This window comes from Belonocnema kinseyi, chromosome 9, assembly GCF_010883055.1.
Source record: "Belonocnema kinseyi isolate 2016_QV_RU_SX_M_011 chromosome 9, B_treatae_v1, whole genome shotgun sequence".
NCBI classification, from domain to species: Eukaryota; Metazoa; Arthropoda; class Insecta; order Hymenoptera; family Cynipidae; genus Belonocnema; species Belonocnema kinseyi.
Window position 1 is genome coordinate 123,818,064 of NC_046665.1, and position 14,911 is coordinate 123,832,974.

The window sequence follows — 14,911 nt, forward strand, 5'->3', positions numbered from 1 at the left end:
AATTTCCGAGAAAATATAAATAAGGATTTTTAAATTTTCCATTGTGGGTATCTGATACCCCAAGAAATTTTCAAATTCTTATAAACCATACTTAATTCGAAAAATTTAAGTAAGTGTCGCCATCTAGCTTTAGTTGGAGACACTAACTGTTAGCAGCAGCTGCTGAAACGGGAGGTAAAAAAATCGTGAGTTACAAATATATACACTATTTGAAAAGTATAATCATAAATTTTCAGGTTAAAATAATTAAAATTGCGTGAGTTATGAATTTTTAAGTAATAAACACATTTTTGCACTTTTTTTTAAATAATTTTTTTAACAAGCTTAAAATAAATAAATGGATATAAAATCAATTTTACTTTATAAAAGATACCTTAAACTATATCGGATAATTTCATTTTGACAAAATATTCAATAGGGGTTAAACAATACATGATTAAATACGCTGGGGTATATAAGACCCACGATGCACTTTAGCGTGATTTTTGCTATGTATGCAATTTCAGGGTTAAACAATTTGATTACAGCTCACGTCTGAGAAGGTGGTCCAGTCTTATATCGATCGGATAAAAGAAGTTCAACCAATATTGAACCCTGTTATCGAAAACCGTTTTGAGGATGCTCTGAAGGATGCGAGAAAATGCGACGAATTTTTGAAATCTCCAGAGGCTCCCTCTGTCGAGATTCTTGCCAAAGAGAAGCCCTTTTTCGGGGTGCCATTTACGACAAAGGTGCATTTTACGTTTGCAATATAGGTACAATAACTGACGACTTACATAAAATTTTCACAGATAGTTTCTAGTAGCCTCTTTTTTTTAATTCCACTTAACACAATTTGAAAGGTTAAATTAAAAATAAGCAGGGCTGCCATACAGTGACTTGAGTCACTTTTTTAAGACAAAGTCACTAGAAAAACTTTTTGAAAGAAAAATATCGCTTTATTCTTGATTTTTTTTTTTTGATTTTCAATTTCTTTTTAAAGGTTTGGATTTTTATGATTTTTTTCAGGTTTTTAAAGACTAGTTTTATTCACTTTCATTCATGTGATGGCTCAAAAATCCCTAAAAGTAAAATTCCCAAATTTGTAAAATTCCCGGAGAAGAAAATATGGGACGACTGAAAAATCACGAAAAACCAAAATTCCTGACACTGTAAAATTCCCGAATTGGAAAATTTGGAAATAATAAAATTACTGTATTCTAGACAGAAAATTGAGACGACTGAAACATTCCGAAACCTAAAATTCCCGACACTGTAATAATCCCCAAAAAGGAAATTCTCCACAATGTAATATTCCTTTTCCAAAGGGCCGACTAAAAAATCCATAAAAATATAATTTTCGACACTGTAACATTCCCGACTTATAAAATTCCCGAATTGGAAAAGGGACAACTGAAAAATCTCAAAAAATAAAATTCCCGACATTGTAAAATTTTTGAATAATAAAATTCCCGAATTATAAAATTCTCAAATTGGAAAAGGGACGCCTGATAAATCCCGAAAAATAAAATTCCTGGCACTGTAACATTTCCGAACAATAAATTTTCCGAAAAATATAAATATGGATTTTTAAAATTTCCGAATAATAAAATTACCGACAATGTAAAACTCCCGAATTAGAAAATTCCTGAATAATAAAATTAGCGAATAATAAAATTCCCGAATTATAAAATTCCTAAATTATAAAATTCTCAGATTGGAAAAGGGACGACTGAAAAATCCCGAAAACTAAAATTCCCGACACTGTGACATTCCCGAATAATAAAGTTTCCGAAAAATGTAATTACGGATTTGGAAAATTTTTGAATAATAAAATTACCGAAAAATAAACATAACGAATTGGAAAATTCCCGAATATTAAAATTTGCGCATAATAAAATTGCTGAAAAATAAATTTACTAAAATGGAAAAATATCGAATTAGAAAATTTCTGAATAATAAAATTTGCGAATAATAAAATTCCCGAATTATAAAACTCTCAAATTGGAAAAGGGACGACTGAAAAATCCCGAAAAATAAAAGTCCCGGCACTGTAACATTCCCGAGTAATAAAAATTCCGAAAAATATAAATATGGATTTTTAAAATTTCCGAATAATAAAATTACCGAAAAATAAAAATAACGAATTGGAAAATTCCCGAATATTAAAATTTGCACATAATGAAATTACTGAAAAATGAAAATACTGAAATGGAAAATTCCCGAACAATAAAATTTCTGAATAATAAAATTTGCGAATAATATAAATACGGATATTGAAAATTCCCGAATAATAATATTACCGACAATGTAAAATTCCCGAATTCGAAAATTCCTGAATAATAAAATTCGCGAATAATATAATTCCCAAATCATAAAATTCCTGAATTATAAAATTTTCAAATTGGAAAAGGGACGACTGAAAAATCCCGAAAAATAAAAGTCCCGGCACTGTAACATTCCCGAATAATAAAATTTCCGAAAAATATAAATACGGATTTTTAAAATTTCCGAATAATAAAATTACCGACAATGTAAAATTTCCGAATTAGAAAATTCCTTAATAATAAAATTCGCGAATAATAAAATTCTCAATTTGGAGATGGGACGACTGAAAAATCCCGAAAAATAAAATTTCCGACACTGTAACATTCCCGAATGATAAAATTTCCGAAAAATGTATTTGCAGATTTTGAAAATTCCCGAATAATAAAATTACCGAAAAATAAAAATAACGAATTGGAAAATTCCCGAATATTAAAATTGGCACATAATGAAATTACTGAAAAATGAAAATACTGAAATGGAAAATTCCCGAACAATAAAATTTCTGAATAATAAAATTTGCGAATAATAAAATTCCCGAATTATAAAATTCTCAAATTGGAAAAGGGGCGACCGAAAAATCCCAAAAAATAAAATTCCCGACACTGTAACATTCCCGGATAATAAAATTTCCGAAAAATATAAATACGGATTTTGAAAATTCCCGAATAATAATATTACCGACAGTGTAAAATTCCCGAATTCGAAAATTCCTGAATAATAAAATTCGCGAATAATAAAATTCCCGAATCATAAAATTCTCAAATTGGAAAAGGGACGACTGGAAAATCCCGAAAAATAAAATTCCCGACACTGTAACATTCCCGAATACTGAAATTTCCGAAAAATATAAATACGGATTTTTAAAATTTCCGAATAATAAAATTGCTGAAAAATAAAAATAACGAATTGCAAAATGCCCGAATATTAAAATTGGCACATAATGAAATTGCTGAAAAATAAAAATACTGAAATGGAAAATTCCCGAACAATCAAATTCTCGAATAATAAAATTCCTGAATTTAAAAAGGGACAACTGGAAAGTCGCGAAAAATAAAATTCACGACACTGCAAAATTCCCGAATTTGAAAAGGGACGAAAGAAAAATCTCGAAAAATAAAATTCTCCACACTGTAGCATTCCCGAATTATAAAATTCGCGAATAATATAATTTCCGAAAAATAAAAATACCGATTCGGAAAATTACTGATTAATAAAATTCCTGAATTGGAAAAGAGATGATTGAAAAATCGGAAAAATAAAATTCCGGACACTATAAAATTTTCAAGTTGGAAAAGGGATGCCTAAAAAATTCCAAAAAATAAAATTCCCAGCAATGTAAAATTTCCGAATTAGAAAATTCCCGAATAATAAAATTACAAAATTAATAAAATCGCGAAAAAAAATCGGGAATTTTGCAGTGTAGGAAATTTTATTTTTCGCGATTTTACGGTATGCCTTTTCCAATTCGGGAATTTTCCAATTCGGGAATTTGACAGTGTCGGAAATTCTTCAAAATCCCTTTTCCAAAGGACGACAGAAAAATTCCGAAAATTTAAAATTCACGACACTACAAAATTCCCGAATAATAAAATTTCCAAAAAATTAAAATACCGATTTTGAAAAATCCCTAATAATAAAATTACCGAAAAATAACGAATTTAAAAATTCCTGAATATTAAAATTCCCAAATAAAATAATTTTCAAAAAATAACGAAATGGAATATTCCCAAACAATCAATCTCTGGAGTAATAAAATTCCCGAATTGGAAAAGGGAAGACTGGAAAATAGCGAAAAATAAAATCCCCGACACTGTAAAATTTCCGAATTGGGAAAGGGACGCCTGAATAACCCCAAAAAATAAAATTACCTAAAATTTTAAATTCCCGAATTATAAAATTCCCAAATTGAAAAATTCCCGAATAAAATTCGGGAATTTTACAGTGTCAAGAATTTTTATATTTCGGGACTCTTCAGTCGTACCTTTTTCAATTTGGGAATTTTATTATTCTGGAATTTTTTAATTAGGAAATTTGACAGCGTCGGAATTTTTTTAAACTCCCTTTTCCAGGGGACAACTGAAAAATCTCGAAAAATGAAATTCACGACACTGAAAAATTCCCAAATAATAAAATTCCCGAATTGGAAAAGGGACGACTAACAAATATCAAAAAATAAAATTCCCGACATTGTAAAATTCCCGAATTAGAAAATTCCTAAATAATAAAATTCGCGAATAAATAACTATCCCGAATTATAAAATTCCCATATTGGAAAGGGGACGACTGAAAAATCCCGAATAATAAAATTCGCGAATAATAAAATTTCCAAAAAATAAAAATGCCAATTTGGAAAATTTCCTAATATTAAAATTTGCAAAGGGAGGACTGAAAAATCCCGAAAAATAAAATTCTCGACACTTTAGAATTCCTGAATTAGAAAATTCTCGATTAATCAAATTCGCGAATAATAAAATTGCCGAAAAATAAAAATACCGATTTGGAAAATTCCCAAATAATAAAATACACGAATAATAAAATTACCGAAAAATAAAAATACCGAATAGGAAAATTGCCGAAAAATAAAATTCACTAATAATAAAATTGCCGTAAAAATAAAAATACCGAATTGGAAAATTCCCGATTAATAAAATTTTCGAATAGTAAAATTTCAGAATTATAAAATTCTCGAATTGCAAAATTCCCGAATAATAAAATTCTCGACAGTTTATAATATTACCGAACTGGAAAATTCCAGAATTTTAAAAATTAGAATTTTTTATAAATATATTTTATTGGGGACGATTGAAAAATACCGAAAAATAAAATTCCCGACACTGTAAAATTCTCGAATTAGAAAATTCTCGATTAATCAAATTCGCGAATAAGAAAATTGCCGAAAAATAAAAATACCGATTTGGAAAATTCCCAAATAATAAAATACACGAATAGGAAAATTACCAAAAAATAAAAATTTTATTCTTCTTTCAAAGAAAAAATTATTCCTTACATTTCAACGCTTTTTTTTGAAATGTGCATAATATTTTTGAATAAAAAAAATACAAAAAGCTTTCGCAAAAATGTAATTTAAAAATTTTAAATATATATATATATTAATTTAAAATTCAATTTTTACTAACGCTTTTTGTATTTTTTCAAATACTGTGAACATTAAAACAGCATGCTTTACCTAGAATTATTTTATTTAAAATTATTGCTATTTTTAATTCAAAAAATAAGCTTCGAAATTTTAAATGTTAAAAATAATTTTTGAAACTAATATCTTGTTGTATTTGTAATCAATAAAATATATTTATAAAAAATTCTACTCGTGAAAATTCGGGAATTTTACAATTCGGATATTTTATAAATCGACAATTTTCTGTCGGGAATTTTATTATTAGGGAATTTTCCAATTCGGTAATATTATAAATTGTCGGGAACTTTAATAGTCGGGAATTTTCCAATTCGGGAATTGTATAATTCTGAAATTTTATTATACGAAAATTTTATTATTCGGGAATTTTCCAATTCGGTATTTTTATTTTTCGGCAATTTTATCATTGGAGAATTTTGTTTTTCGGCAATTTTCTAATTCGGTATTTTTGTTTTTTGGTAATATTATTATTCATATATTTTATTATTTGGGAATTTTCCAAATCGATATTTTTATTTTTCGGCAATTTTATTAATCGCGAATTCGATTATTCGGGAATGTTTTAATCCGGGAATTTTACTGTTTGGGGAATTTTATTTTTCGCGATTTTTCAGTCGTCCCTTCGCAAATTATAAAATTACCGAAAAATAATAATGCCGATTCGAAAAATTGCCGAATAATAAAATTCCTGAATTGGAAAAGAAACAACTGAAAAATCGGAAAAATAAAATTTCCGACACTGTTCCCTTTCCCAATTCGGGAATTTTAGAATTCAGTAATATTATAAACTGCCGTCAATTTTCTAATTCGTGAATTTTATTATTCGGGAATTTTCCAATTCGGTATTTTTATTTTTCTGCGATTTTATTATTCGGGAAAAATTATTGGGGGAAAAAAATATGATTCGGGAATTGACGAAAAATCCCGAAAAATAAAATTCGCGACACTGCAAAATTTCAAAATTAGAAAATTCACGAAAAATAAAAATACCGAATTGGAAAATTCCCGAATATTAAAATTCGCAAATAATAAAATTGCCCAAAAATAAAAATACCGATTCGGAAAATTCCCGAATAATAAAATTCCTGAATAATAAAATTACCGACAGAAAATTGCCTACTTATAAAATAATTCGGTAATTTTACAGTGTCGGGAATTTTATCCTTCGGGATTTTTCAGTCGTCCCAGGAAAATGTCGAAATAAAAAATATCCAAACTAGAAAATTCCCGAATTGAAACGATTAAATTTTTTCTAGATATTTTTTATTTATTTAAAATAAAATAATCAAATATTTTTATCTGAAAAAAAATATTTTTAATGTTTAAAATGTATAAAATGATTCTCTGAATTTAAAATAACGATAATTGAAAAAATGTATTTCCCAATGAAATTTTTGTCAGTTGTTGTTAATTTAAATTGAAATAATAATTTTGGAAACTTTAGATCTTCACAAAAAAATATAAAAATATTTTATCATATTCTATTTCGGATATTTGATCATTCAACAAATTATTCTATCGGGAATTTTATTATTCGAGAATTTACAAATTTAGTAATATTTCAAAATAACGGAAATTTTATTATTCCAAAATTTTCAAGTTCGATAATATTTTGAACTATTTTGGAATTTGATCATTCTAAAATTAAATTTAAATTAAATTTAAATTAAATAAATTTAAAAATAATAGAATAAAACTCTCAAAGAGGAAAATTCAGGAATAATAATATTATAAAATTATAAAAAAATGCAAAATTATAAAATTGCCGAAATATAAATATTCCGCATTAGAAAATTTACGATAGAAAATTGCCGAATTATAAACTATCCGAACTGAAAAATTCCTGAATTTAAACTATTAAATATTTTTTTACAAATATTAATTATTTATTAAAAATAATATAATTAAATATTCTTGTCAGAAAAAAATTATTGCTAATGTTTTACAGTTATTAAATTTATGTAATTATTTATTTTTAATAACTAGAAAATATTGACAAAAAGAAATTTGTATGTTTAGATTGAGGAATTTCCTAGCGGAAATTTGATTATTTTTATACTGTTCGAAAATTTTATTATACGGGATTCTTATAATTTGAAAATTTTATTATGCGGGAATTTTCAAATTCGAATTATAAAACTTTGGAACTAGAAAATTTCCGAATTTAAACGATTAAAGAATTTTTAAATAATTATTATTAATTAATTAAAAATAATATAATAAAATATTTTTACCAGAAAAAAATTATTCTGAACTTTTTATAGTTTTTAAAATTATTGTTTAAAATTAAAAGAACAATAATTAATTGCAAGAAAAAATTTTATTCAGAAATATATTTTTTCAAATTATTGTTATATAAAATTCAAACCGTAATTTTATAAACTGTTTTATTATTCTGAAATAAAATTAAAATTAAATGAATTAAAAAATAAAATTCTCTAAGAAGAAAATTCACGACAAAAAATTGCTCAATTATACAATATCCGAACTAGAAAATTCCCGCATTTAAACCATTCAAGATTTTTTTATAAATATTATTTAGTATTTTTAATAAAGAAAAAATATTTACAAAAAATGTCTGTTTGCTTAAATTGGGGAATTTTGTAGTTCGGGTACATTATAATTCGGCAATTTCCTACCGGAAATGTTATATTTTATTATTTGGGAATTTTTTTAGAAATTTTATTACTCGGTAATTTTTCAATTCGGTAATATTTTTAACTGTCGGGAATTTTATTATTTGAAAATAAAATAAAACTAAAAGTAAAAGAATTTAAAAAAATAAAATTCTGGAAGAGGAAAATTCATGAATAATAAAATTTAAGGCAGAAAATTGACGAATTATTAAATATCCGAATTAAAAAATTCTATAATTTCGGATATTTTATAAGTCGGCAATTTCATATCGGAAATTTTATTATACTTATAATCAATTTTCGTAATTGTTATTTTATATATTATATTTATATTTATAATTTCTTTATATTATAATCATATTATAATTTGTTATAAAAAAAAAACATTTAACAAAGTTATGCTTTGATAAAAATGTTTTATTATTGTATTTTCTTCATTTATTAAATTTTCTTTATTTCTTAAATTCGGGAATTTTCTATTTGGGATATTTAATAATTTGGAAATTTTTTGTCGGAAATTTTATTATTAAAGAATTTTCAAATTCGGTAATATTATAAACTGAAGGCGGATTTTATTATTTGGGAATTTTATTGTTAAGAAAATTGATTATTCGGAAGTTTTTTTAGTCAATTTAACAGAAGATTCTCGAAATTATAAAATTGCGGAAATTTTAAATTCCGAAACAATTTATAATCTTGCTGAATTTAAAAATTCATAAATAAAACAATTCTCGGCTGTTTATAACATTACCAAATTGAAAATACTTGTATTGAAATACTTTTTTTTAAATCAATATTATTGATTTATGAAGAATAGAATAAAAAAGTATTTAATGTTCAATATATATTTTTAATTATTGCTTTCGAAATAAAAATCTTGTTCTTGTATTTTTCTTTTGCAATGAGAAATTTTTTTCGATTATTGTTATTCCAATTTTAAAGAACAATGTAAGGAATACACTGAACATAAAAAAATTTATTAAAAAATTTAATTATTGTGTTTTTACGGCAAAAACATGATTTATTAAAAAAAAATTTAATCCCTTAAACTTGAAAATTTTCTAATGTCAGGAGTTTTTCTGTATCGGATATTTTATAATTCTGCAATTTTCTGTCACAAATTTTATTATTCAGGAATTTTCAAAGCTGATATTATAAATTTTTTGGGAATTTTATTATTCGAGAATTTTCCAAATCGTGATTTTTATTTTTCGGCAACTTTATTTCGTAAGAATTTCATTGAACTTTTTTAAACTTTATTTGAATTCATTTGGACTTCACCCTAAACTTTGATTAACTTATCCGGAATTCTTTTAAATTCCCTTGAATTTTCTGAAATTTTCTTTATTTTTTTTTTTTAATTTAACCTGCCTTTTTTAATTCTTCTAAATTCACTAAATTCTATTCAAGGAATTTAAATAAAAAATTTTTAATTCACCCAGATGTCTCTTAAACTCACTTTGCATTTTTATACATTTAATCAAATTCTTTTGAATTTTTCTCAATTCATTCAAAATTTAATTAATTTCAAGCATCTTTCGAATATTTGCGAATGTTCTTCAATTTACTTGATTTTTTTTTTATAACACCTTGAAATTTTAAGAGTGTGATCAAATTCTTCTCATGTGCTTTATATTTCTCTAAATTCGATAAAATTGGATTTTATATGCTTTAATTTTTTTCGATTCAATCCTCTTGAATTCGCCTTGAATTCTGTTTACTTTCCCTTGAATGATCTTGGGTTATTCTAAATTTACTTCAATTTTACGGAAATCAGTGAAATATTTTTGATTTTTCTAATCGATTATTTGAATTAATTTCAAATTCACTCTGAATTCTTATTAATTAATCCTAAAATCTTCTAAATCCTTTAGAATTCTACTGAATTTCTTTACTTTGCACAATTTTTTTCTAATTTTACTTGCATCTTTCTATAGGCACACGGCTCTATTTAATTCAATGCCTTTTTTGTTATTCCCCCTGAACTCTTTTAAATTCACCTTAATTTCCTAGAAATTTTATCACATTCTTTTAAATTTTCTTTAATTTTTCTCAATTCATTCTAATTTTACTGAAATCCGTGGAATGTTTTTGATTTTTTTTAATTCACTGCAATTTTTTTCAATTTACCTCAAATTTTTATGAATTTAATCGAATTCTTCTTATTTCCGTTAAATTCTTTGTTTCATTTTTTGAATTTATCCTAAAAGCGTGAAAATTCATCTAGAATTCTTACCAATTTAATTGAATTCTTTTTCAATTTATTAGAAATAATTTTAATTATTTGGAATTCTTTTTTATTTTTCAAATTCTTCTGAGTTTTTCTTATTTCTCAAGAATTCTTCTAAATTCTTTTGAATTATTTTGAATTTTCTTGAATTTTTCGCAATTTATTCCAATGTTACTGAAAACCGTGGAATATTCTTAATTTTTTTCAAAAATCGTTAAAATTCCCCTGGAATTCTTACCAATTTAATTGAGTTCTTTTGGATTTATTTGAGAATATTTGAATTGTTTCGAATTCTTTCTAATTTTGTAAAATTCTTATGAGTTTTTCTTAATACTCAAGAATTCTACTAAATTCTTTTGAATTTTCTTGAATTTTTCTCAATTTATTCCAATGTTACTGAAAACCGTGGAATATTCTTAATTTTTTTTCAAAAATCGTTAAAATTCCCCTGGAATTCTTACCAATTCAATTGAGTTTTTTTGGATTTATTTTAAAATATTTGAATTGTTTCGAATTCTTTCTAATTTTTTAAAATTCTTATGAGTTTTTCTTAATTCTCAAGAATTCTTCTGAATTCTTTTGAATTCTTTTTAATTCTTTTGAATTTTCTTGAATTGTCCTCACTTCATTCCAATTTTACTGAAATCCGTGGAATGTTTTTGATTTTTTCAATTCACTTGAATTTTTGCAATTTACCTTAAATTTTTATGAATTTAATCGAATTCTTCTTATTTCCCTTAAATCCTTTGTTTAAATTATTTGGAATTCGTTTTGATTTTTTTAAATTCTCACGAGTTTGTCTTAATTCTCATGAATTCTTCTGAATTATTTTCATTTCCTTTCAATTCTTTTAATTTTTTACTTTTTCTCAGTTCATTCCAAATTTACTGAAATCCGTGGAATATTTTTGATTTTTTTCAAAAATCGTTAAAATATCCCTGGAATTCTTACCAATTCTCTTTTTAATTTCTAAGAAATAAGTTAAATTATTTGGAATTCTTTTTAATTTCTTTCAAACTCTTATGATATTTTCCTAATTCTCATGAATTCTTCTGAATTATTTTCAGTTCCTTTCAGTTCTTTTAATTTTAAAAACAATTTTCTCAATTCATTCCAATTTTACTAAAATCCGTGGAATGTTTCTGATTTTTTTCAAAAATCGTTGAAATCCACCTGGAATTCTTACCAATTCAATTGAACTCTTTTGAATTTATTAGAAATAATTTGAATTTTCTTGAATTTTTCTCAATTCATTCCAATTTCACTGAAATCCGTGGAATGTTCTTGATTTTTTATCAATTCACTTCAATTTTTTTCAATTTACTTTGAATATTTCTGAATTTAATCGAATTCTTCTTATTTCCCTTAAATCCTTTGTTTAATTTTTAGAATTTATTCTAAAATCTTTAAAATTCATCTGAAATTCTTACCAATTTAATTAAATTCTTTGGAATTTATTAGAAATAATTTTAATTATTTCAAATTCTTTTCAATTTTTCAAATTCTTATGGGTTTTTCTGAATTATCATGAATTTTTCTTATTTCTTTTTAATTCTTTTCAATTTTCTTGAATTTTGCACAATTCATTCCAATTGTTAAAATTCATCTGAAGTTCTTGCCAATTTAATTCAATTCTTTGGAATTTATTAGTCATAATTTTAATTATTTCGAATTCTTTTCAATTTTTTTAAATTCTTATAAGTTTTTCTTCATTCTCATGAATTCTTCTCAATTATTTTCAATTCTTTTGAATTGTCATGAACTTTTCTAAATTTATTTCAATTTCACTGAAATCCGTGGAATGTTTTTGATTTTTTTTTTGAATCATTAAAATTCCCCTGGAATTCTTACCAATTCAATTGAACTCTTTTGAATTTATTCGCAATAATTTAAATTATTTCAAATTCTTTTAAATGTTTTCAAATTTTGATGAGTTTTTCTTAATTCTCAAGATTTCTTTTGAATTATTTTGAATTCCTATGAATTTTTTTGAATTCCTCTGAACTCTTTTGAATTTTTTCAATTCTTGTGAATTCTTTTGAATTCTTTTTACTTGCATTTTTAGTTTTTTCTCAGTTTTTCGGTTTAAAAAGGTCACTTCTTCTCCATTTTTCATGTAAATTAGCTGTGGCAGCATTGGATATAAGAAAAAAATCTGAACTATTCTCTAGTTTAAATTACAATTACAAAAATCATGACTGTTGAAATAATAGTAAAAATTAGGCAATGAATTGAGAAATACTGGGAAAGTTCAAATTCGAGAATGGAACGAAAATGGCAGTTTTAAAAACCAAAATAAAAAAGGGGATATAGGAGAATTATATAAAAATATAAAAAGAGGAGAAAAAAGATGGACTTGGAAGCTCAATCCTTTTCTTTTCCCGCTTTTTATTTATTTATGTTTTTCTAATTTGAATTTTGACATTTAAGATTGTCTAGTCGAAATTTTATCTGTGGATTATTTTTGTTTTTAATTTCCAAGAACTTCGTAGATAAATTCGAATGTTTGACGTCAAAGAAGAATTAAAAAAATTTCGCAAATATTTAAAATATTTTAATGATTTTAAATGAGTAAAAAGATTTCAGAGATTTTAAAAATATTGCAAAGAATTTAGAAGAATTAAAAAAAAAATCAAGAATTTAAAATATGTCAAAAAGAGTTATTTCAGAAACACCAGATTTTAAAGATTTTATAACATTTTCAAAGCTTTCAATAAATTTAAGAAGATTTCGTAAGTTTTAAATGATTTCAAACGAAAACAAAAATTTTCACGAACAAAGGCCAAAGAGAGATTGCACAAAAATATTTCATGAAGATTTCAAAATCTTTCAAAACATTTTCCAAACACTTCAGAGGTTTTGAGGATTTCTGAAATTTTATCAAAATTTTTAAAGATTTGAAAATATTCCACGAAGATTTAAAATATTCCAATGATTTTAAAAGACTAAAATGTATTTCAGAATCATTTTACAACTATTTTAAAGAATCCATAAGAATTAAAAAATTTTGTAATGATTTTAAACAAACACAAAAGTTTTCGGAAATAAAGAATTTAAAAAATGTTTTAGAAATATTTTAAAGATTTCAAAATATTTCACTAAGTTTTCAAAGATTTTACAACGATTTTAAAAGATTTCACAGAAGTTTCAAAATTTCACAAAGATTTGAAACGATTTGATATTATTTATTAAACTTCAAAATATCTCACAAATACAAATGATGTAAGAAGGGTTTTAAAAGATTTTAAGAATTAACATTTTTTTAAAGTGTTTAAATATTTCATAATATTTCAAAAGTTTTTGAACAATTACAAAAGGCTCTAATAAATTTAAGAAGATTCCAAAAAGTTTCAATGATTTCAATCAAAGCTTTTAAATATTTCAATGATTTTAAACGAATTCAAAAGATTTCAGAAAGATTTCACAATTATTTTAAAGAATCCATAACGATTTTAAAAGATTTCAAGAATTTCAAAGATTTCGAAAAGGGAAAAGTAGGCAAAAATAAAAAAGATTTCAAAGATTTGAAACGAGTTCATATTTTTTTTATAAAACTTCAAAGTACTTTACAAAGATTTTTAATATTCCAGTGATTTTAAATAAATACCAAACGTATAGGAAATATTTCCTAAGTCTTTTTAAGAATTTATAAGGATTTCGACAGATTTCCACAAATTTCACGAAGATTTGAATAAAGATTTCAAAAATATTTTAAAAATTTTATAAAGATTTTACAAAGATTTCATAAGAATAAAAGAATTTCCAAGATTTCAAAAATGGTTGCAGTGCACCAGATTTCAAAGATTTTAGAGAATTTTAAAACCTTTTAATAAATTTGAGAAGATTTGAAAATATTTCAATTATTTCAAACAAACACAAAAGTTTTCACAAACAAAGATTTAAAATTTCACAGAAATTTCAAAATTTCCCAAAGATTTTCAATATTTCACGAAGATTTTAAAGATTTTATGAAGATTTCAAAATATTTCAGAAAGATTTGATATTTTTAAAGATTTCAGAAAATTTCACATTTTGACAAAGATTTCCAATATTTCACAAAGATTTCAAAAGATTTCACAAAAATTTCAAAATTTCACAAAGATTTCTAATATTTCAAGAAGATTTTGAAGATATTATAAAGATTTAAAAATATTTCCCAAAAATTTCACAAAGAGTGTAGAAACATTTTTAAAGATTTCAAAATATATATAAAAAAATGTTAAAATTTCACAAAGATTTCATATATTTCAAAATGATTTCACAGAAATTTCCCCAAGCTTTCCAATATTTGAAGAAGATTTTAAAGATTTCAAAATATTTCACAAAATGTCACAAAAAGTTTACAAATATTTTTTAAGTTTTCAAAATATTTCAAATTTAACAAAGATTTCCAGTATTTAACGAAGATTGTAAAGATTTCATGAAGATTTCAAAATATATATCACAAAAATTTTTTAATTTCACAAGTGTTTTAAATATTTTACAATGGTTTCACAGAAATTTCACCAAGCTTTCCAATATTTGAAGAAGATTTTAAAGATTTCAAAATAATTCACAAAATTTCACAAAATTTTTTTAAGATTT

The 14,911-nt window shown here is 24.1% G+C and overlaps 1 protein-coding gene across 4 annotated transcripts in view; it reads left to right on the forward strand.

The window, feature by feature from the left end:
* The window catches only part of LOC117179442 (fatty-acid amide hydrolase 2-A), a 115,708-nt gene that overhangs the window by 47,794 nt on the left and 53,003 nt on the right, over positions 1–14,911 (forward strand). For 3 of the 4 annotated variants that reach the window (XM_033371247.1, XM_033371249.1, XM_033371248.1), the window contains one exon: positions 528–731. The exons of the other annotated variant lie outside the window; for it this stretch is intronic. In XM_033371247.1, the coding sequence (XP_033227138.1) occupies positions 528–731 (204 nt within the window). The remainder of the gene's footprint in view (positions 1–527; positions 732–14,911) is intronic. 4 annotated transcript variants of the gene reach the window in all.